The sequence below is a fragment of the Falco biarmicus genome, chromosome 3 (assembly GCF_023638135.1).
Source record: "Falco biarmicus isolate bFalBia1 chromosome 3, bFalBia1.pri, whole genome shotgun sequence".
NCBI lineage: Eukaryota > Metazoa > Chordata > Aves > Falconiformes > Falconidae > Falco > Falco biarmicus.
In genome coordinates, this window is record NC_079290.1 from 94,625,115 (window position 1) to 94,647,924 (window position 22,810).

The window sequence follows — 22,810 nt, forward strand, 5'->3', positions numbered from 1 at the left end:
ATTTCTTTATCATGGCATAATATCTATCAATAAGCACAAACTTTTGCCTCAAACCTTCAGAAAACCTGATCTACGAAATGAACAGCAGTGTCAGAAGGCAGCTCGTGAAAGGTTTTAATCTCTGACATTGAGTATAAGTTCAGATTATAATAAATATTAATTAGAACACAAAAGTATTGTAGACAACATTGTTCAGACCGGCACACCTCACAATTTTAAGAGTGACACGTTGTAGAGCTGTTTTGAGGACTAATGGGGCAAAATGCTGCTAAGTAATGTAATTTTTTATTTAAAAGCATGTGGTTTCATCCACAAAATGCCTTGTACTTATAGAAAATACTGTATTACAATGGAACATGTGCATTTAGATTCTAGACCTCATACAAAAAGATGCTTTCCAAGTTTCCTTCTCAGGCTTGCACTGACACCTACTGGGAATATTTGTGAATCTCAAAACCCACAGCCCTGAGACATCGGAAGCTTTTCAGCTCGGGAATGAATGAGCTATGATTCAATTAATTGGCTGATTATACCATGTATTTGCTATTTGACCACTGAAAAAATCTCCACAGTTTTTGAGGGAAGATTTAACAAGCTGTAAATTAAGATATCAGAGACGATGCAATGCTCCAGCTGTTAACTATGGATTTTTTCTATAGAACTATTACTTAATTGTTTAGCATAGAAAGAAGCAGAGTAAAAGCAAACAAATCAGCTTTCTTCTTCCTAAGATTAAAAAAACGTGATAGGCCTTAGCTAGAAAACATTCCAAGGAGAACAGCACATAAGTTCATTGTTAAAACAAGGCAGTTAAAACCAAAACAAACCCTTAAGTATTTCTTCAGTTCCTCAGTTTGTTACTACTCCTAAACACAGCACCAGCAGATTTCACGTCGCAGTTCCAAGGCAGACACCAGTCCCTTGCTACGTATTCATTAAAAGAGAAAGACTAGAGAAATAGTCCAGTCACTACATGACAACCAAACCCACTTCCAGTTCCAAAGAACAGTTAAACATACAGTCCAGTATAATAAAACAGTGCTAACAGTTGAGCAAAAATTTATATGTGTAGTCTGGTACAGACAGATTGTAAAACTCACCTGCCACACGGGAAGCTGTTGAGGACCTTTTCCAGCTCCTATTGGAATCCAGCGCAGAGCTCTAACGAGTTTAACAGGGATTAAATACATTCTCAAAATTTTTAAAACTATGAAAGTGAGTCACGTAAATATTGCAAGTGTAAGGTAAAACACTTCCTTCATGCACCAATGACAGAAACCCAACTTTTAAACTATTCGTTTTTCTATTCCTCCCAACTAGGAGTGACTATTGAGTAACAAAGTCACACTGTGGAGAACTGCTGTGTCCAGACAGACCATAGTCTCGCCTTGCTAAAAAACTGCTGAAGATGGGAATCTTACCTGTCAGATGTTTTCTGTTTGGAGATTAAATTTAGATGCATCAATTTGTGGGTTTTTTATTGTTTGTTTATTGTTTGGTTGGTTTTTTTTAAACATTTGGACAGAAAAAATAGGTATTCCTGTAAATGTTGGCAAGTTGCTTCAAATGCTATTAAGCATTTCAAGTACCTCAAAACCTTACATATATATATAAAAAAGTGAAAATTACTAAATAAAATATTTCAGCAACAGATAGTTTTCAGATAGTCCCAAATGAACAAGAGTGGGTCAACAGGCTGATACAGACTATGAAGAAAAGTGTTTTCAAATGATCTTCAGCATAAAACCACCCATATTCTAAAACAGGGACAAATGCATTTTCAGTGTTAGCATTTGGCTTTCCAACGAATCAGGAGGCACACATCCCAGAAGATTTTTGAAATACTGCTTTATTTTCCAGTGAATATCCAACTTGCAACACTTGTATCATTGCTTAAGAGCCCTCAAAGTGACGAAATACTAAAATCTACAGCTCCAGTGCACAGTTAATTAGATATCTAAATATTAATAAAAATTATCAGTGCAAAAATAAACATGAATTCAGTATACAGTTAAATGTGTTTCGTATAAAGATATTGGGCTTTGAGCAGATACACATCAAATAATCTGGCACGAGGGATGCCATTTTCAGTCTGTGCTCAAAACAAAACTATTCCACACCCAATTCTAAAGGCAGACAAGAACTAATTTTTCCTTTTTAAACGAAAGCCTGAACTTAGTTACAACATACATCATGGGTACGTAAGCTGAAAAACTAGAGTTCACCTCCTATTCAAATAGGTGTTGTTCTAAAAGAGGCTTTCCTATTTTTCATGTGTGGGATACTTTTGAGACATCTACACTTTTTCCATCCACAACAGAGAATTAACAACATTCCAGCATGCCCCAGTGTCAGCAAGTCCCTTTTCAGTCCAGATACACGATGATGATTGATGAAGCTGTTGGGCCTACAGTAGCGGGCAGAGCAGCTTGGCAGGAATTCAGTGTTATTGAAAGAAATCTCAAAATACTTATTCCATCTCCTCTACTAACTTTAATCACACTATCAACATGCTGCCAGGAACGGAGCCTTGACACCAAGCCATAAACTTACACAAGCAGCCATTGTTGGCGTATTACTGTTGCAATACAGGTAAGGGTAAATTCTGTTTAATTTTACCTGTTTCCATTCCAGATTGGACACCAGCTAAATTATGGAAAGATATTTCCTGTACTAATGGTTAGCTTGCAGCAAATTTCATTAAGGTACTATGCTGCATTTTGCTCGGTTAATGAACTGATGAAGTTAACTTCTTCAGTTACACTGCTATTAACTGCAAGTTTAGAAAGAAAAGAAAGCAAAACAGGAGTTTCACATACCCCGTAAGAGTAACAGTTAGTAAGAAAGCAGATCAGTACTAGAGGCGTTTTACCACTAATCTGCTCATTTGTTATGTTGATAAAGAAACAGAAATGTCTTTCCTCAATGGCTTTATAAAGTTCTGACAAGCTTATCCTAAGTAAACCAACAGCATGTCAAATATTTAAAGTAAATACTGTACTAGCTACAAAGCTAATACAAAGATCAACATGCTTCTCATGATTACTTTCGAGTGTGTTTTGGCTTTGCTTAGAACAGTAAAGCTTAAAAACAGAGGCCTGAGACATTTACAGGGAGGGAAAAGAAATTGTTGTCCAAGCTCACCGATCCATTTTTACGTTACCAAAACCCATTTAAATCTCAACTCTACTCCGTAATACTGAACATCGAACCCAAAATTACAACTGGATTTAAAACTCTGTTGAGATCTTTCATTGCTAAAGCTTCAAAGTAAAACATTCTGTAAAACAAGTTGGTTTTCCTGAAATCTATGAACAGGATTTGCAGTTTTCCCAGTGAATTCTCAGCGAACTAGGGCTGGAACCTATTACACCTACTTTTTGGGAAAGGGCTGTGGCTGCACACTGGGATAGTTAATGTTACATTAGTCTCTGTTTTCCCAAATGATACAATACTCTCTGCAGATGGGAAAGAATTCCAGTTTGCAACTCCCTGAGCTGATGTAGTCACGCAATGTAATTTCCAGTCCCACTTTCCAACAAACGAAGAAATACTGGCATTCCACCTGCCCTGAACAAAACAGGCATAGATAGGCACTTAAGCTGAAAGTATGCAAACCTTCCCTTCCCATCCCAAACCTGTAGAGGAAATCCTCCTTTTTTCTTACGTGTTTCAGCTTTCCGAAAGAATCTCAATTTAAGTCAGAAGCAACAGAGTATTGGCACAAACCCAGCATTATTAAAAAAGAAAGGCCTTAAAAAGAAACATATTTGGCCAGTTCCTTCTCCATCTCAGAATACTGCTCTTTGAGGCGCTCCATAGCTTTTCTGTGCTCTTCGTCCACCTCTGCTCGCTTGTTTTGTTGTTCTTTCATGAATTCCTCCCAGTGGGCTATGTGCTTCTCTTCACGAGCCATCAGCTTGTCCGCCTGAAGCTGACAGGAGGAAAATACGAAGTTTTAACAACCATTTCCATATTAAAATGAAGGGTTTAAGGAGAGCTACATAATGCTGAAGTGTCAGGGAAACTGCACTTTTACTTCAGTACAGTGAAACTAGCAAAAAGGTGAAACTAAAAAGAAAAAGTTTATTTTAATAAAGTATAGTCAATCCAAAACAAATAATAAAAAGTCTGTGGTACTATTAATGTGACAGTATTAGCAACAACAGCTTTTCTGTGCTACAGTCTGGTGAAAAATAATTAAATAAATAAACCGAAAGACACATTAAAGCTACTAGTTCCCCTAGTTCGCTTCTGTTAGCTTCTAAAGATCACACTTGTTGCATTATTTGCTCCTCTGATTACTGACAATGTCAGAAGCACTGTAAGCAGCAGATATAGATCAGTATTATCTTTAAATTTTCTTTTAAAATGAGCTTCTGCTTTTGGGAACATAGTATTCAACGTTTTTAGCCCCTTAGTTATGGTGAAAGAAACCCACCCCAACCAGCACATGGACACCGCTTTTCTTTTTTCTTTTTTTTTTTTTAATTTTTCCCCTTTTCTTGTGTTCACACAGAAAGAAGCTGCCTACTGACACAGACAAGACTCAGGGAGTCCACTGTTCTTAAAGTATCCCAAAGAGAAATAATTTAAATACAATAAAGCTAATTTTTGATTAAGTGGTCTTAAAAGACCTGACAATCTGCATCTAGTACAGCAAGTATGGCCAGGCCTATGTTATATAAAGGCTACAGATTAAAAATGCACTTGAAGCATTACCGTATCTGAGTTATAAGGAAATCAGTAGCCCCACTATATTTCATATCTGTGAGTGCTAGACAAAATTTTAGAGTTATGTATGTCTATTATTTAGGTACATCTGCATTACCAGAGATTAAAGGATCAACACTCAAGACAACATTTGAGATTTTATGTCAAATACCTGTAAACAGAATGCTTCTATGTTTCACAGCAAATTACAATGGCTAACAAAACTATAAATTATACGTCAGCCAATCCGTCAACATATTGCTTCTCTTCTTTTACATTTGCTACTTTCCCCTTGAATGTCTCATTTGTTGAAACAAAAGTATTTTCTACATTCCTGAATACATTTTTCAAGTGAGAAACAAACCACCTTTCTATTTTACCACAATGCTTAGGTTCAGCATAGTAATTAGGTACCAGTCTTGACGAAAAGCCTCTAATACAAAAAGGAAAGAGTGAAATAGAATATAATAACATAGATATTCAATGTTTTGAAACTGGCAGTTAGTGTTTCTGCTTTGGCCAGCTACCTCTCACTGTGATTGATGTCTTCCTTTACAAATAAGTTATTTTTCCCCCTCATACTTTCATATTGCTTGGCTTCTGGTAAGTCTGACTCTTTTCACCCTCTTATCTTCAGGAAAAAAACCACAAAACCAAAACCCCAAATAAAAAATAAATAAATTCTAACTACCTAGAAACAGGGATCATATACACATTCAATATGCATGTCAACATGAGATATACTTATGTGGATTGCTTGCATACAGTATTAACAGTCTGGCCTCCTTATATTATAGATGCTGAAGTTACAATAAATCTAGGCAGTTGTTCTTACATTTGTTCCATCTTCCAGCAAAAGAGAGGATTCATCCTTTTTCTTCCACTTCCTTTTTAATTTATCAGCAATAACTATTTTCTATGTTACAGCACTTCTGTGCAGGAATAAATACTACCGTACAGCTTTAAGAGACATGTGGCATTTTTGACAACTAAAGGTAACGGAAACCCATTTATGTATTTCACACACTCTATGCATTGTTCTTCAAGACCAGGCATCATGGGTTAAATACATTATTTTTGCCATGCAGCATTTATACACATCGTAACAACATTATGCCAAGATCCATTTTGTTTGCAACAGATGCAGCACTAGCCACTAACAAAATACACCAGTGTATACTGGTGCCTTGACTAGTACACTAGTTCATTCCACAGGTTTTGTAACTGGTGGTGCACCACACACTCGTTGACAGGATTACACAGCACCTACCCAAACCGCACTTCAGTGAGACTAACCCATGCTCCTCACAACATAAATAGTTTGCAAGTAACATAAAAGTCATGTTGCTACTTTCTACTTTCATCTTCCACTGCACCATTTCTATCAAAGGACATAAAATGATTTACCTAGTAAAACAAAGACATTTCTAGAACATGAGATAGTGAAGTTTAGTCTACCAAAAGTTTGTGGTCTAACTCCTTTTTCCCAAAATACTTCTCGCCTTCCCCTGCTCAGTCAGTCTTTAGCTTGTTCTGGCACAGAAGTGACATTATGAAATAAAGGGATATTAGCAGCCAGGCTATGTACGTTGCCTAATCTATGCCTAAATAAAAATTTAAACAGTTGAGTACTGAGAAGTAATCGCTTTAAGTGCTTATTCTTTAAATATATAAAAGCGAGCAGCATTCCACTGAAATAGTAACTGATTTTATAGAGTAAGATTGATGTTGGGAAAAAATGTAACTGTGTAATTGCAATTTACACCTTTAACAAAGTAAAAAGTAGCAGATAAGACTAAACAAACACTTTAGAAAATAGAAAATAAATAATAAGATATTCTAGAACAAGCAAGTAAGAATGACAAGAAATACCAAGGAAAAGACACCGGGGACATAAACACTGTTTTCACTCTCCCACCCTGGTAACAATTTGGAAAACCCCACTGTAGCAGCCCAGCGCACACCTTGGGCACTGCAGCCTGCCTTCCTAGAAAACAAACTCAAACCCAACTATTCTCAGCAGCACCTCCAAACCACTTAAACACTTAAACAAACACTTAAAGCCGCTGAGTGGATCTGTTTGTGTGTGTGAGTCAATCGTGAAACCAGTATTTCTATTCCTACCAGAGGAATAGCTGTGTGAAGAGCAAAACCAACAGAGTGTGATTCATAATGGATGTGTGCCTTAGGATACAGATCTTTCAACCAAAGCCTATGTTGCAGTGTAAACTTGCTTCTCATTAGAAGTTAAAGAATCCACGCAGGAGAGACCTATGAATGCTGCAGCTGTGGGATAAGCTTCAATGAGCACTTCAGTCTCGTTAGGCATCACAGAACAGTGTGAGAGAGAAATCCTGACCAAAGACAGGTTCCTCCTATGCCCACATCCAACTGCAGCACCTCCTGCAAAAGACACCAACCCTGGAGCTAAGGCACTAAAAGGCTTCCCTTATCCGAGTCTTCTCTGCTGTCTCTTAACAGCTACTACCGTGGTACAGCCTCACCCAGCAGAACACGGCTAACAGTCTCTTGAGAACCCAGGCTCCCACACAAGACATCGACATCTAGCTCTCCAGCCACAAGAAGATTCAGTTTCTCAGCACAGGAAGGTGACTTTTGCAAGACCCCTTCAGGTTTGCCCTGTATTGTACTTCCCAACTCCTACCACATCCTCTTCATATCCAGGGCTACTAACTTCACTGCTTTATTCAAATGACCGTAACGCTTAGGAGGAAAAACTAATTAAATCAAGACACTATGCAAAAAATATTGTGCCCTAATTGTAGCTGCAGCTGTAGCACAGCTAGAAAGCACAGAAGTCCATATAGGTAGATAAACAACCTCTCTTGTTAAGTATGCTATTGGCAGTCATAAAGAATCTTTAAAATACCAAGTTTTTCTAAATGTATAGACATCTTGGCGTGGATTTGTACTTCTCAACTCAAAAGTCACTCTCAAAAAGCAAACAGTTTCCAACAGTCAGCATAATTACATATATTAGGGATCTGTAGAGACAATACTGAGTGTATTTTATACTATCAATTAATAATCTTCAAATTTAGAGATTTGCAAAAAGTTTGTTTTACAGAAAACAATATGCATAGAATTTGACAGTGCGTCTGGCAAATTAATTTCCAGGGCAATTTCATAAAGGTGAGGAAAAGATCATCTTCACTTTAAGGTGACAGAACTTCAGGTTCTTTTCCATCAATTTGTTATTTAGGAAGCTTTCCAATGTCATGTTACATTTCTCACTCCTCAAAGTCTGATGACTTTAAAACTGAAGAAATAACCTCAATCAATTTAAATATTAATACAAATTGGTTCTGTTGTCTCAAGTGCCAGGATCCCTACTAAGGAAATGTTAATTCATTACACATTTAATCTCACGCCGAGTGGAAAAGAGCATATGAACATAATTTGACAGGAGCAATCTTTGAAATACATACCTTCTCTTCCTAAATGTGAACTGAAAATTGACGCAAAGAGTTAAGGCTCTAGGCATCTCCTGTAGCTTGCTGACACAAGTTATGACAATGGTAAGAACAACAATCAACCACTAGAGAACTGTATCACCTCAGTGATGCTGATACACACAGAACTCCAGTAGGTTAAGAACAAGTTGTCATGACTACAATAACTGTTAGTAGTTCACACGCCAGCTTTTGCATGTTCTCGGAAATTTTGTATTCAGGAAATGTTTAATAGCGTTCTGAGCAACCTCAAACATGTTACTGTGTCTCAGTGATTTAGGTTTAAAACAAAATCACTAAAATAACCCAAACAAAAAATCCCACCAACAAAATTTACTCTTAATAAGTATGTTTTAATGAATTATCAGTCCTCTAAAACTGTAATTTGTACATACAAGGTAAAAAAGCTGGCTATATGCAGAGTGGTCGATGTTTTGAGATGTTAAGAGATGTATGTACAATAAAATACCTTTTTACTAAAAAAAAAATAAAATCTAATTCACGTATCACAACTCACAAGACAGTCTTGGTATTAAAGAGCTACAGAATATTCCAGGATCAATCTCTACAGTTTCCCTAACCTGATATATTTCCTGTGTAGAGTGAAGAGAAAGAACTGAAAAACTTTCGCTTATGGCATTTACCCTGATGGTGGAGACCTATTTCCAGTTCCTTTATACATCGAATAATAAAGTTCTAGATAACTAATGTCAATTACGATCTTGAATATTCAGAACAGTTTATTATTCTCACATGCTTTTTTAGTCAGCTGTCTCAAAGGACTACAGAACTGATACACACCCAGCGAAGTCCAGAAAGCACTTGCAGTAGTGATAAGTAACTTCTGTTAAAATTTGTACTTTTTCCTGTCATTAAGAAGGAAAAGATGTCCGCATGTTTGAAAATGCAGGTACAGTTGCATGAGAAAGTAATCATTTTTCAAAAAAGTTTGGAAGAGTAGTAATTCAGTGTTAATTATTTTTAAACTTCTAACATTGCAAGACCAACCCAACTACGCAGAAGATAAATTGAAATAAATTCTGGCCCATGCACAGTCAGCAAGACACTTCAAATGAAATACTTGCAGAATTCCCAAATTACTGAAAACTTCTAGTTACAAATTTTGGATTGCTGGTAATGATTAAAACCCCAGAAACAGACACTTTTGCTTTTAGGTTTCATTCTTTTGTTTCCAGGGCTGCCAACTGGAGAAACTAATTTGTAAACCAAAAATCTCACAAAGAAAAGCACATGCAAACATGAAAATCAGTATACTTTAATAGAACTGTCCAGAGTATAGTCTGATTTTAATTCCTACCTTTTGTCATTTTAAATGACTGCTAAAACAAACAAATCTGTAAGATAATTGTACTCTAAACTCCCAAGAAAAAAAACAAACCACAAGTCCCTTTAGTCAGACAATTATAAATTAGAAAACAGCACCTAATAAACCCAACACAGCCACTTCAGAAAACATGTAAGTTTTCACTGTTCTCCTCAACCAGTCAAGAAGTGTCTACAAAGTTGTTTTGGTATTTAATTGTATAGATAAACCAGGGCATGATAACAAGACAGAAGCCAATACTATGATACTGTATTCAGACTTCAGAACAACACATTTTGTTCTTCGGTAAAACCTCCTGACCTTTGTAATGTGGGAAAATTGCCGTATGAACTAAAGCATGCAGACAGGTGTACCTGAGGCAAGAAGAAGCCTTAGGTAATTCATGATATTGTATGGTATACGTACAATATTTAACCAGGAACCGAAAAAAAAAAGTCTCAATAATTTGCCACAAACTCTAATGCTGCGTTGTCTAATGCATAAAACATTTCCTACCATGCTGTAGATTTCTATTTGAACCAAAAAATCGTTTAACTGTCAGCAACAGCACATTATACTTTAGCAGTTTACAATCTGTATTACTGACTGGCACTTACTATCATCTACTGCACAGAAAACACTTTTTTACCCCACCTGAAAAGGTCTACGAAGTTGTACAAATGGTATTTCTCCGTGGCTGTTAATTTGGAAAAATCTGGGTAGAGTATTTTGTTTCCTTCATCACAGAATCATCTTCTCACCCTCAAACACTCTTAGAACTCCAGCTCTAGCCTCCTATAAATCTTCCAGCTCCAGACCACACGGATGCAGCTTTTTCCTGTCTTTTATTGCTAGTTATCCATTCTTTCAGCAACTCCTCTTCTCCAAACAATATTTCAGCTGTACTGGTAGAAGTTCCTTGAGTCGCCGAAAAGAACATAAGCCATGGCAAGCTGTTAAAACTTCACTTTTCACATGTAACCTAAATACTTAGCCTAAATTTCTGTCTTTCAGTATAACTTCACAAATACAAGGGTTTGGGAAACTCAGACTAAGCTTAGGATCTGTTCTATGTTTGTAACAATGCCTACTACTTTTATGAGTAATTTTTTAACTAAGATATTTAGACATCACTAAATTTGGAAGATTTTCAGCTTTCAGGTTCACATAAAAACTTGAGAATAGTTTTGAGCTAGTCTTGTAATTTGCCTTAGATATAAACCAAAGCTTCTCTAAATTACAAATATAGTTGCTGCTGTATTCATTCCTGTTCCGGGAATTCCCTTTGACGTGTTAGTAAATCTATACATTTTGGCAGTTATACCTTTCATATGCCTTTTATATCAACACCTATGTTCAGACATCAGTTATTTGGAAAAAAAATCTGATTACGAAACCCTTTTTTCACTCAATAGTGCACACTGCTTGAACTTGAAAAATAGTAAAGCCATCTTGTACACAGTACTGACTCACATGAGTCAGTTCTGTTTATTTCTATACTTTACTGTCATTGGTTATGCAAAAAACTAACATTTGTAAGAACATCAGAGTTTTCAGTAAACTTTGTTTTTGCTATTACCTGGGCTATTTTTGCTGAAATTAGAAAACACAAATAAAACCACTTCAAAAAAGCCCAAACCAAACCCGCCACCATCTGAGACAGACACAGGCTTTGAGAAATGTTACCATAGTAGATCATGCTGCAAGCAATTAAGAGGTAAGAGCGTAACGGAAAGTGTTAGGTAGCTTCCAGTAGAAACCTGTACCCTTCTACATAAAAATATTTAAAACAAGTAAGAATATAGCACACACAAACAAGTTTACAAAATTTCTTGAAGTCTTCTCTAGTTTCTCCCACAAGCTTAAAGTAATCCTCAGCTTGAACTACCAACTAAATAGCACTGAGATCTGGATGGGATGACTACTCAACAAAACAGGAGACTCCACAAGTGCCTCTTTCAATGACACTCCCGTAATCACAAATTACTTTACACCCTAAGTGAGAATGTGATAGGGACAACATAATTTCGCTTTTGTTACTTGGCTGATAGCAGTAGCTGAAAGGAACTACACAAAAGAGAATTAGTAAAGCCATTTTATAAAATTCATTCTGTTCAGCAGAAATTGAATTAATGTCACTGAGGGCTGCTAACACTAATCACTTGACACTAGATTCTTCCAAAACTCCATTATTTTTTCTGAACACCTGATTTCAGAAAGGAAAGGAAAAAGCATTTCTCCTCAAGTGGCTGCACTACAATAACAACTTTTATCTATAATTTTTAAAAAGTTCCCTATCAGTTACTACTCACATTTGGAAAGTTTCAAGCCGAAATGTCTTACTATACAAGCTTAAAGAAATGCTACAAATCCTGAATAGATATTAGTATTTCTCCACTACACATAAAAAAAAAAAAAGTGGAAACATACAGCTAAATTTTTTAAAAAGAATAGTTACCATTCTTATTGAGTGTTCATTTTATAAGTTATACATTTTTTATAAAAGTTCTACTTCAAACAAACAGTAGCAGCAGTGTAAGAATTTCCTGCTTAACCTCTCTACCAATATCTACACCAGCGTTAGACAGAAGCAAACTCTGTCAGGGTTTCACAGTGTGCTGTTCGCACAGTACCAGTATTCAACTCCAACTGGACTGCCCATCTTCACTGATTACAAAAAGGAAAGAAAAACACGACTATCAGCTTACATAAATCAATGCACAGCCTGTTTTGTATGATGGCCACAGCAGTCTTCAGTTTTTCTGAACTAAGTGATTATAAATAACATTTTGCAAGTAAAAAGATAACACAGGAATACAATCATGAAGGAGTAGTGGGAAAACATGAAACTAATTTCTTGTATAATTTTCCAAATCTTAGATTCAGAGCATATGCATTTCAAATGAGCAAAGTGTAGCCAACTGAAAAGATTCCAATGATTCGCATGTTCCTATAATATAGCCCTTCATTAAATAACCCATCCACAAGTGAAAAACACACTTCCTTTTCAACAAGCAATATATATAATATGGTCAATGTTCTCAGCTAACTAGGAAAGATTTACATTTCCATTCTGGTAGGTTAATAGGTGTTTTTTGTTCCACAGAAAATCATTTTTTTTCATATTTAAGCTTTCCCTGTATGTGACAAATATTACAGTCTGAGCTAGCAGGGAAAATAAAGCAAAGGAAATAAAAAAGTTTCCATGTATCAGGAGATTGTAGGAAGAGCCAGTGATACATTAACTTGCAGTCACGAACATATAGGCCACCGCAGTATGTGTTCTGTAAGTGCAGAAATGACCCTAAAAAAAGTTTTAGTATTAGTGCAAGTATATAAAGCATAGAAAAATATGCTTTTAAGTTTTGCTATACTGAAGGCAGATAAACTTGCTGTAGAAGCGCAAGACTCCTACTTAGATCACATTTTAAAAATCCATCCATCCTTTACCTTCCTCTCTTCATGCTCTCTCTCTTGGAGTCTACGCATCATATCGTTGGCAGCTTGCACTGAAATAACAAATTGCAGTAGATCAGTCTGTGGTTCTAAAGCAAAGAAACTCTCCTGAAAGGGACTTAAGACACGAGGCTGTTGCAAGTCAAAGATTGTATTCCATTGGGCCACTTGACTCTGCATGAAAAAGATTTGTCAGTATTTGCAGAAAATGCTTTACATGAATACTTGTGTGTAGACTTATCACCAAGTTTAACCCTTGCATGTTCCAGAAGCCAAAAAGAGAAAAGCAGCTAGATCCTCTTGTGCCCACACTCAGCGTGGCTGACGAGCACTACTCAGCACTACGGTGCACTACTCAGCACCTTAGAAGACATCAAAAAAATGCTCAAGTCATTAAGTAGTAACAGGTGACCAAGTTCTATGTTTTAGTAGTTCGGGATTTCTTTTTAGTTCTTATTTTCCCCCATTAAATGTAAAAAGTGATTTAGTATAAACAATCTACATGGAGCACATCTTCATGCTGGAGCCAGCCTCGTCTTGTAAGCCTAAGCCCAGGAAAACTTCTCAATGGAAACAGGAACTGTATTCCCGTGCAGTTTTCAATACTTCATGCAGAATTAAATATACTAATTTCCCTAAAGCAATCATTTCTCCCACTAACATATCCTAGTATCGAGAAATTTCTTACTTATCATCATCTTAATGCTGGTGATTTCTCACACCAGGAGGCAAGCTCCTGCTCCCAGTTAAAGAACAGATTCACTGCCCTCACAGGTGATGAGGAGCTGCGAGCACCATGACCTGGAGCATCTGGGGGCTGAGCCTGAGCCACGCAGGACCATTAGAAGACAGTAGCAAGTGACAGTTGTAGCAGACTTCCTATGGCAGGCGACAGAGGCTCCCCACCTTTTGCTATGTTTTGTCCTCTAGGGAGGTTCACCAGTGCCCAGGAGCTCATTCAGGATGGTGTAGAGAGGCGACTAAGACTGGGATGATTCACCCTGCTACTCTTCCACATAGATGTCAGTGGCATTGCAGGGGTGACCTGAGAAATATCAGGAATGACTACAGGGACCTGGGGACAGTGGTCAAATGCATGGCAGTGTGTGTAGTGTTCTCCTCAACCTTCCTGGTGAGGGGCACCTGATGGATCTTTGGGGTTAAAAGCTGGTTGCACAGTCAGTGTTGGCAGCAAAGTTTCAGTTTCTACATCCATGAGACCCATTCTGAGCAGCAAAAGCTGCCTGGAAGAGATGGGATGTACCTGACTAGGCAAAGCAAAAGCACCTTTGCCAACAGGCTGGCGAACCTGATAAGGACAGCTTTAAAATAGAAATGACAGGTGAGGGAGTGATTCCTCAAAAAACGAGATGTAAAGAAGTTGGGGACAGGGTAGGCAAATCAAGGGTCTGGATGATGGTAACAGAAGGGGCATAGCACCTTTTTCAAGGATCACCTCCTCCATGCTCAAGAAAGGTCCAGCCCAACAAGCAGCAGATCAAGCAAAGGCAGCAGGAGGCCGGGGTGGATGACCAAGGAGCTCTTAACTGAATTCAGACTTAAAAAGCAAGTGTACAGGAGGTGGGAGCAGGGGCAGGTGACCCAGGAGGAATACAGAGCTGCTGTCCGATCATGCAGATAGGGTTAGGAAAGTCAAAGCTGATCTGGAATTGAATCTGGTGAAGGATGCAAAGGGCAACAAGAAAGGATTCTACAAGTACGTAAAGTGCAAAAGGAAATCTAGGGAAAATGCAGGCCCTCTGCTGAAGGGGGTGGCGGAGCTGGTGACAATGAACACGGAAAAGGCCAAGGTACTCAATGCTTTCCTTGCCTTAGCCTTTAGCATGAAGACCAGCCTTCAGGAATCCCAGGCCCCTGAGACCAGAGGGAAAGCCTGGAGCGAAGAAAGGATGGAGGAAGACCAGGTTAGGGAGCACTTAAACAAACTGGAAATATGTCTTAACATATTCCACAGGGCCTGACAGGTTGTGTCCATGGGTGCTGAGGGAGCTGCCTGACATCACTGTGAGGCCACTCTCTCTCTTTGAAAGGTCACTGTGACTGCAAGAGGTTCCTGAAGACTGGACTCCTATCTTCAAGGGTAAGAAGGAAGGGCCAGAGAACTACTGACCAGTCAGCCTCCCCTCAATCTCAGGAAAGGTGATGGAAAAAAGTCCTGGAAGCATTTCTAGACACATGAAGAACAAGAAGGTAACTGGGAGTAGTCAGCATGGATTTAGGAATGGGAAATCATACTCAACCAACCTAACAGCCTTCTATAATGCAGCAACTAGCTGGGTGGATGGGGGAAAAGCGGCTTCAGCAAGGCTTTTGAAGCTGTCTCCCCTAACATCCTCATAGACAAACTAAACAAAGCACAGGTTAGATAAGTGGACAGGTGAGGTGGATTGAGAACTGGCTGAAAAGCCAAGTCTAGAGTCTGCGATCAGCAGCGTGGAGTCAAGTTGGAGGCAAGTCACTGCTGGTTTACCTCAAGGGTCAGCACTGCAGCCAATACTGTTTAACATCTTCATTAGTGACCCAGATGCTGGAGCGAAGTGCACCCTCAGCAAGTTTGCAGATGATACAAAACCAGGAGGAGTGGCTGAAAGACTACACGGTTGTGCCGCCATTCAGAGGGACCCTGAGCAACTGGAAGTTGGGGTGAGGGAAGTCTTACCAAGTTCAACACAGGGAAATGACAAGTCCTGCACGTGGGGAGAAATAATCCCAGGCAGCAATAGGTCCAGCAACACAGGCTGCACCTGTAGTAGTTTGTCCACTTCCAGGTTTCCCAGTAAACAAAAGAAATGGACTTCTGGAAGCAAGACCAGTGCATGGCCACAAATCCGATTAAGGACTGGAGCATCTTCCATATGAAGAAAAGCTGAGAGAGCTGGGACTGTTCAGTCTGGAGGAAAGAACGCCTGGGGGGATCTCATTAACGTGAATAAATATCTGCTTGATGGGAATGAAGATGAGGGAGCCAGACTCCTCTCTTACAGTGCTCGTTGCCAGGACAAGGGGCAGTGGGCACCAACTGAAACACAAGATTCCACCTAAACACAGGAAAACTTTTCTCCTGTGAGGGTGGTCAAATACACATTGCCCAGAAAAGCTGTGGAAGCTCATCAGTAAAGATATTCAAAACCCAACTGGACACAGCCTGGACAACTGACTCTAGCTGCCCCTGCTTGAGCAGGGAGGTTGGCAAAATGACCTCCAGAGGTTCCTTCCCGCCTCGACCATTCTGTGATTCTAACACTAATGATGTACTGCACAGGTGACAATTACAAATTCAGGGAGTAATAGCAAAGGTTCACTCTATTTAGAAGGTATCAGAACACATGCCTTATTTGCATGAAATGATTTTAAGTTTCAAAGATTTTTCTGCAACCGTTAAGTGTATCGCATCACCTACCATTTCTTATTCTGAATATGTCAGACAGATGCTGTATAAATTATATGAAATTAAATGGTTATACAACACACTATACATAAAATATAACAAAACCCACACTGGCATATCTCAACTGCATAAATCTGGCAGCTAAAGCTATATAACCACACTCCTTAAAATATCTTTTTGAGAAGCTATCCTGCTGAATGTGTAAGAAAAAAAAATACTGAAAAATTAGTACAACAATTTTTAAACTTTCTTTTATAATCCAAGCAATTAAAAGAATAGAGGGTTATCATGATGACACCAGGACTAGCACACAACAATTACTACTACCACTACTACCCTGCTTATGACTAAAGATAACAATTGCAGCACATTTCATAGCTATGTAGCAGCAAGTTTTGTTTTAAATCATGGGGGCAGTATTATGCTCTCCCACAGGAAAAATTAAGAAACTTGAAGGTCACACCACAGCATGCTTTCAACAAATCAGAAAACTGAAATTTTGTCGATGGCTTTAGCCAGCTTGGAGCAGTATCCTGTTTCCAAGCAGCAAAAGACTAAACTGAAATAGTTTCTTCTTAAATCATTGAAAAGCTTTAACATAACCTTAGCAAGAGCTGTGGTGGCTGGACCAATAAATACCAAAAAACGTGCCTGTTCTTTCCCTTTCAAACTTTCACAGAAATGAGAACAAAGCACCTAAATGGTCAAAAATTTATCCAAGGGTGGTAATTTTTCTACAAATCATATTTTCAATCCAAACTATTTAAATTATTCCTTAAAATGATGCTATAAGGGAAATAAGAAGCAACGTGCTTACATCTCTTGAATACTTCATTCAAATTGTCATTCATTGCTTGCTCACACTTAGGAAGAACATGTTCATTCGTTTCAAAGATTGCGTTCTTTAGATTTTCGAGTACTCGTAGTTCTCGGAGGCCGCGTTTTTCCTGCCAGAAGAATTGAAAGAAAATGAGTGGCTAACAAAGAATTCCACTTCATGAAATAAGATGGTTTCCAAATTGATAAATGCATAGCTTTATCTCAAAGACTATACCACTGTCTATTAAAGTGTAACTCAATTATTACACAATTGATATTAGTTTTGTGGGAAAAAAAAAAAAAAAAAAAAAGAGTAATACTCCATTCTTCACACTAAAATAAGGAATACTTTGAATGACACTTGTAAGAAAAGTTAGCATTTATTTAGGAAAACATGGTGTGCAAAAATGTGTTGCTTTGTATATATTATTTACAGCACATCAGAAACAACAGAGAGAAACAGAGCTTAATAGCATCTAATTTTTATAACTCAGTTGTTACAGAGAAATAACACAGCACGGATTCTGCTTGCTTAATGTCTGACCTTCCAGATTTATCATGGTATGACGTTAAAACAATTCAAGTAAAATTATTTTTACTTAAGTAAAGCAATGAAGTCAAGACTAAAAAAAAAATAACACAGCTGACTAAAGAGGCAGCCCTTCTTCTGGCTCACTGCTGATCGTGATTAATTACAAGAAGAACAAGCTCTTGCTTTATGGTTTACATTAAAAAAACCCATCAGAACACCCCACCAAAAAATCTATTTTTCTGAAGCCACAGCACGACCTCCACTGTGAATTTCACCTGCATTTTCCTTTAGACAATGAAAAGGATTCTGAAATCTGCTCCAGGCTCCTGCCTGCCTTGTTCCTACTTTTACCCGCCTCTTCCGAGTTATGAGTAGAGTTGCACACAAACATTCCTGTACTGAAAGCTGCAAATCATAAAGCAATTCTAGATAACAAAAAACATACTACACCACATGAAGTAGGCAACTGGATCACCATGCCCATTTTAAAACTTCAGAAATGAAAGCACAGACAAGTAAAACTGTTCAATTAAACAGGCTCCAGACTTCCTGAATGCAAATCTACATTCTTTACACACTAGATGCGTATGTCCCACTACAACCAAAAAAATACCTGATATCTCAAAGTGAGAAACAAGTGTAATTTTGGAAGGAATTCTAAGTTGCAAAAATATAAATAATCCTGTTTTGTTATTTCTCCCCCTAGAAGTATAAACCAGAAATTAAATTTCAGGAAAAGATCTAAGAATACATGAAATTTGCCTAAGAAACGGAACAGGACTTCAGGTGCAGTGAGAGAAATATATTATAATGATATGAGTTCTAATTTTGTAATTGAGTTTAAAATTTTCCTTCCCGTAAAAAGCCATATAAAAACATTTACAGTATCCTACAACTTAGGAAGGCAAAGAAAAGAAATCATTCCTTATGACTCTCCGGTCCATATAATACAGATCTGATGAGAGTTCAGTTCACATACGTCTTTTGCTAAAGCAGTATATAAACAAATTAGACCTGCTTGAAATATTAGCTACAACTGGTGCGTGTGTGCGTGAGGGAGGACATATAAATGTAATTTTAAAAAACATCAGCTCTGCATACTGGAACTTTGAGGTATAACTGTATTTTAAGATTTTAAATTCCATGTTCTGTAAGAAAGAAAATCTACTCAGAAATAGATTTTTGTTGACACAAGAATCTACTTTTCTAAATTTTTGCTGCCACCGTGTGGAAGCCCTGTCACACTTTCCAAGAAAGTTGAATATAAACACTTCAGTGCTTTAGCCTTATTTGCAGCCATTCAGATAACATTTCATTCAATTTTTAATCATTTTCTCACTTTGCATAAACTATTGCTCCTCTCTTCCAGTAATATTACTTTCTTTCATGGAACAAAAATTAAAGCAAAATTAAATTACAACTGTGCTGGCTGAATCCAGCTGAGGCACAATGCAGTTTCTTAATCAGATGTAAACCCGTACTGGCCAACAGTATTTCCCTTGAACCAGCTAGACTTCTCTAAGATTTCAGAACTACACCATTCTTCTACATCAATATTCCTGCCAGTCTTTTGCAGGAAAAATATTTATGCCCCTTTCAAAACTTTTTACTTCCGAAGACCTAAATTACTGCTTCACTTACTAAAGATTCAGACGTATACTGTAGATGTTTTAAATTATTTTGGGCAAGATATATATGTGAAGTCTTTCTGAAGAAAATTACATGCAGATTGTAATCTCTAAAAAGATGATAGAACTGTTTAAAGTCTCATACTCTGAAGATTACAGCACCCAGTAAGATACCAATACTTACTTCAAATTCTTTAACAAAGTAACGTATTTCTCCCTGAATTACTGGTCTGTGATCCAGTAGTCTTGAATAGATTTCCCCAACATCTAGAAGATTAATGAAAGTCAGATTTTTAGTTTTTCTCTCACACTCCATGGTACAGAAGGCAAGGCACCACACACCATACTTTAATGCAAGAAGGACTACTGCTCACCAAATACATACAAAATCATGAGAGCACCAGAATAATATTTGTTGGCTATCCTATCTATTCTGCAAACAATCAACTTAGATGAAAGGCAATGAATCAGTACCCCAGGCGCCACAGACACCTTTCTGTGAAGATGAATGCTTGCCTCTGTCTCTCAGCACCCTGTTCTGCTTCGCCTCAGCACAGCTTCCACACCAGACTGTTAAGAACGGTTAAAGAGCAGAACGAAACGCTGCAGCTCCACAGAGAATCGCAGCTTAAGGTGTGGGAGTTTTCTGCAGCAAGAGACAGAAGGAAAGCTCATTACGAAGGAAAACTTAGCATTTTCTTGTATACCAGGGCCAAAGGCTTGAAAGTTAGTCTTGAAGAAGAGTGTTTACAACATAAATATTTATGAAAAATAGGCTTGGCTGTCATACAGAAAAAAATAACCAGCAAACCACCATTCAATTTAAAAGCACTCTGACAGCACAGCAAATATAGACTACTTCAGCAGACACACAGGGTAGTTCCAACAAGCACTTGGAACTGGTGGTGAACTGGCAGTGTCCCGTCTAAGGCAGAGCCCCCCCCCCCCCCCGCACCCACGGGCATCTGTTCACACCCCGACTCCCACCCCCTTCAAAAAAAAAAAAAAAAAAGCGCAGAACGATCATTTCAAACCTGGGGAAACGACACGATTGCAGCAAATAAAGCACAGGCTGAAACGCTCCCAAGTTCAAACGCTTCTACGTACAGATCACCGAGAGCAAACCGCGGGTGCGCGGGGTGAACCGAGACAAAAGCAAGGAGCTCCCCAGGAAGCTCAACGCCAGCGGCGGGGGCTGGGGGCAGCCCGGGCTCCCCGGGCACAGCCAGGCAGCCAGCCCAGCCCCCCGCTGCGGAGCCCAGCGCCACTACAGCCTCCCCGGCCCTGGCTCCACCGCCTCGAACGCGGAGGCCCGGGGGGCCTGGGCAGGGGGCTTGGGCAGGGGCCGCGGGACCTGTCAGCGCCGCCCGCCGCTAGGCCGCGCCTCCTCCAGGCCCGTTGCCCCGCGCCGCGCACGGCGGCCTCCACTGCCACCGGGGCCCAGTACCGGGGCGGCCCCGCTCCTCACCCTTTATGATGGGCTGAATGGGGGAGCCGGCGGCCAGCGCCTCCCGCTTCCTCTCGCTGGGCAGCGGGGCCGCCCCGCTCCGGCCGGGGGACGCGAGGCCGCCCCCGCTCATGGCGCCCCGCTCCAGCGGCGGCCACCGGGCGGGCCCGGCCCTTCCCCGCCCGCTCAGCTTCCGCCTCGCCGCGCTGCCTCCGCGTGACGTCATCGCCGCGCGCCGGCCGCCTCAGCGCCCCGACAGCGGCCGTTGCTCTGGTAACGCGGGCGGCCCGGCCTGCCCCGACCCCCTCCGCGCCGGCGCCAGCGCAGGGCCCCACGCGTGGGCTCCTCCGGGCCCCGCACCTTGCGCCGCCGGGCACAAACCGACCGACCCCCACGAAAATCCCGCCCCCCCCCCCCCCCAGGGCTGGCGTGGCGGTTGGTTTCAGGTGGCGCATTCGGATAAAGCTGTTTGCTTCTGGGCACTGCGAAAGCGCCTAACGACTGTTGGGCACGTGGGCTACACAAATGAAGAGCAGCACTGTATTTTGCAATTATACAAAAGAAGGAAAAATTACATAAAATACCTACACATTTCTTTTGAAACCATTTGGGAGTGTTCAGATGTTTCCAATATACTGTCCCCTTTATAAATTGCAGTATTTTTATACAGGACTTTTTCTCATGCAATGTGAACTGGGTAACTTTTAGAACAACTTTGATCCTGTTTAGGTCATTGCACCTACAGTTTGGTTTGGTTTGATTTATTTATTTTTTTAACATCTTTTTCATTTACTATACATATCATGCTGCACTAGTCTCCGTATGGTCAACGAAGGAAGAACAGGACCACAAATTCCACTGCAGCCTTCGCTGTCCTGACCTGGAATACCTGAAAGGAGCCAGTTTGGCTGGAACAATTACTAGTTTATTAGTAGAAAACAGGTGTACTATAGATTTCTTTGTCAGTAATTAATCCTGCCCATTGTCTACTCCACACAGCTTTTATAACTAGGAGCAATTGCTTGGCTGAGGGAAAAAAAAATAATACTTTTTTTACTGTGTGAAGCTATTACAACTGACACAAACAATGATCCTTTTATTAAAATTCTGTGGCCCATCATCAAAGCCCAGAAACTGCTCACTGAAATCACGATAATATTTTTTGGACAATATATATAATCTTCTAAACTCAACTTTAAAAACGAGTGAATTGGTTTGGTTGAAAATCTCCTCCAAAATCAGTCAAAATATGATTAGGATCTGCTTAATAAAATGAATCTTTCATTGGGAAGTGTTCAATACTTCAATTAACATTATTATTAAATTCAGTAAAAATATGTTTTTCACTCCTTCATTGCTACATAGTCTGCCAATACTACATTAAATAGGCCATTAGCAGAGAAAAGAACAGTTATTAAAAAATACCATTCCCTTTCACGTATCTTCTCCCACCTCCCCCCTCCAAAAAAAAGTAACCACCTCTTGCAACCTATGGAGTAGTATTTATATTTTTCTACTTTGATCCAAAGCATGTAAGGGGTTAACAATCACCAGTAAACTAGCTAGTGCTCATCCATTAATAATGTCTGTAGGACAGTCCAGCTAACTTGATGGTCACTAATAATTAGGAGTAGAATTATTCAAATGTTAATTTTATCCCTTTCTGGTCTAGCTGCCATCCTTTCCTAGTCTTTCTCTGAGAAAAGTTATTTCTCTAAGCCCTACGCTCCAGCTATCTTTTTATTTGCTAAGGAAGAAATCCTGTAGTTAAGGGGGTTTGTAACTACTGCATTTCTAGGAAAGATTTTTTTACATCATGAATAATGTCAGATTTGGAATTAAGGGCCTGCAACAAGGGCAAATTCCGACAGGTAAGTGCATCGGTTTCTAGGACTACTATCCTGAAACCATCTCCCCTCTTTGTTTGAATACAGGTTTTTTGTTTGTTTTTTAAAATTGTTTATTTTCTACATTTATGCCTGGTTCTCCCCCTTACTCTCTCTGCCCCA

At 39.2% G+C, this 22,810-nt stretch overlaps 1 protein-coding gene across 1 annotated transcript; it reads right to left on the reverse strand.

Annotated features, from left to right (window-relative positions):
• Nucleotides 1-1,831: 1,831 nt before the first annotated feature.
• Nucleotides 1,832-21,057, reverse strand: BLOC1S5 (biogenesis of lysosomal organelles complex 1 subunit 5). Its single transcript, XM_056332247.1, has 5 exons — nt 20,823-21,057; nt 19,539-19,621; nt 17,193-17,322; nt 12,961-13,019; nt 1,832-3,934 (listed from the first exon to the last, which is right to left on the reverse strand). The coding sequence occupies exons 1-5, from the start codon at nt 21,025-21,027 to the stop codon at nt 3,755-3,757; spliced, it is 657 nt and encodes a 218-aa protein (XP_056188222.1). The 5' UTR covers nt 21,028-21,057; the 3' UTR covers nt 1,832-3,754.
• Nucleotides 21,058-22,810: the final 1,753 nt, after the last annotated feature.

Coding starts and splice junctions, on each gene's coding strand:
- BLOC1S5 (XM_056332247.1), bottom strand. CDS start 21,027: ATGACGTCACGCGGAGGCAGCGCGGCGAGGCGGAAGCTGAGCGGGCGG. Junction 17,323..19,538: donor ACTTTGTTAAAGAATTTGAA/GTAAGTATTGGT, acceptor TTCTTCTGGCAG/GAAAAACGCGGCCTCCGAGA. Junction 3,935..12,960: donor GAGAGCATGAAGAGAGGAAG/GTAAAGGATGGA, acceptor TCCTCCTGTCAG/CTTCAGGCGGACAAGCTGAT.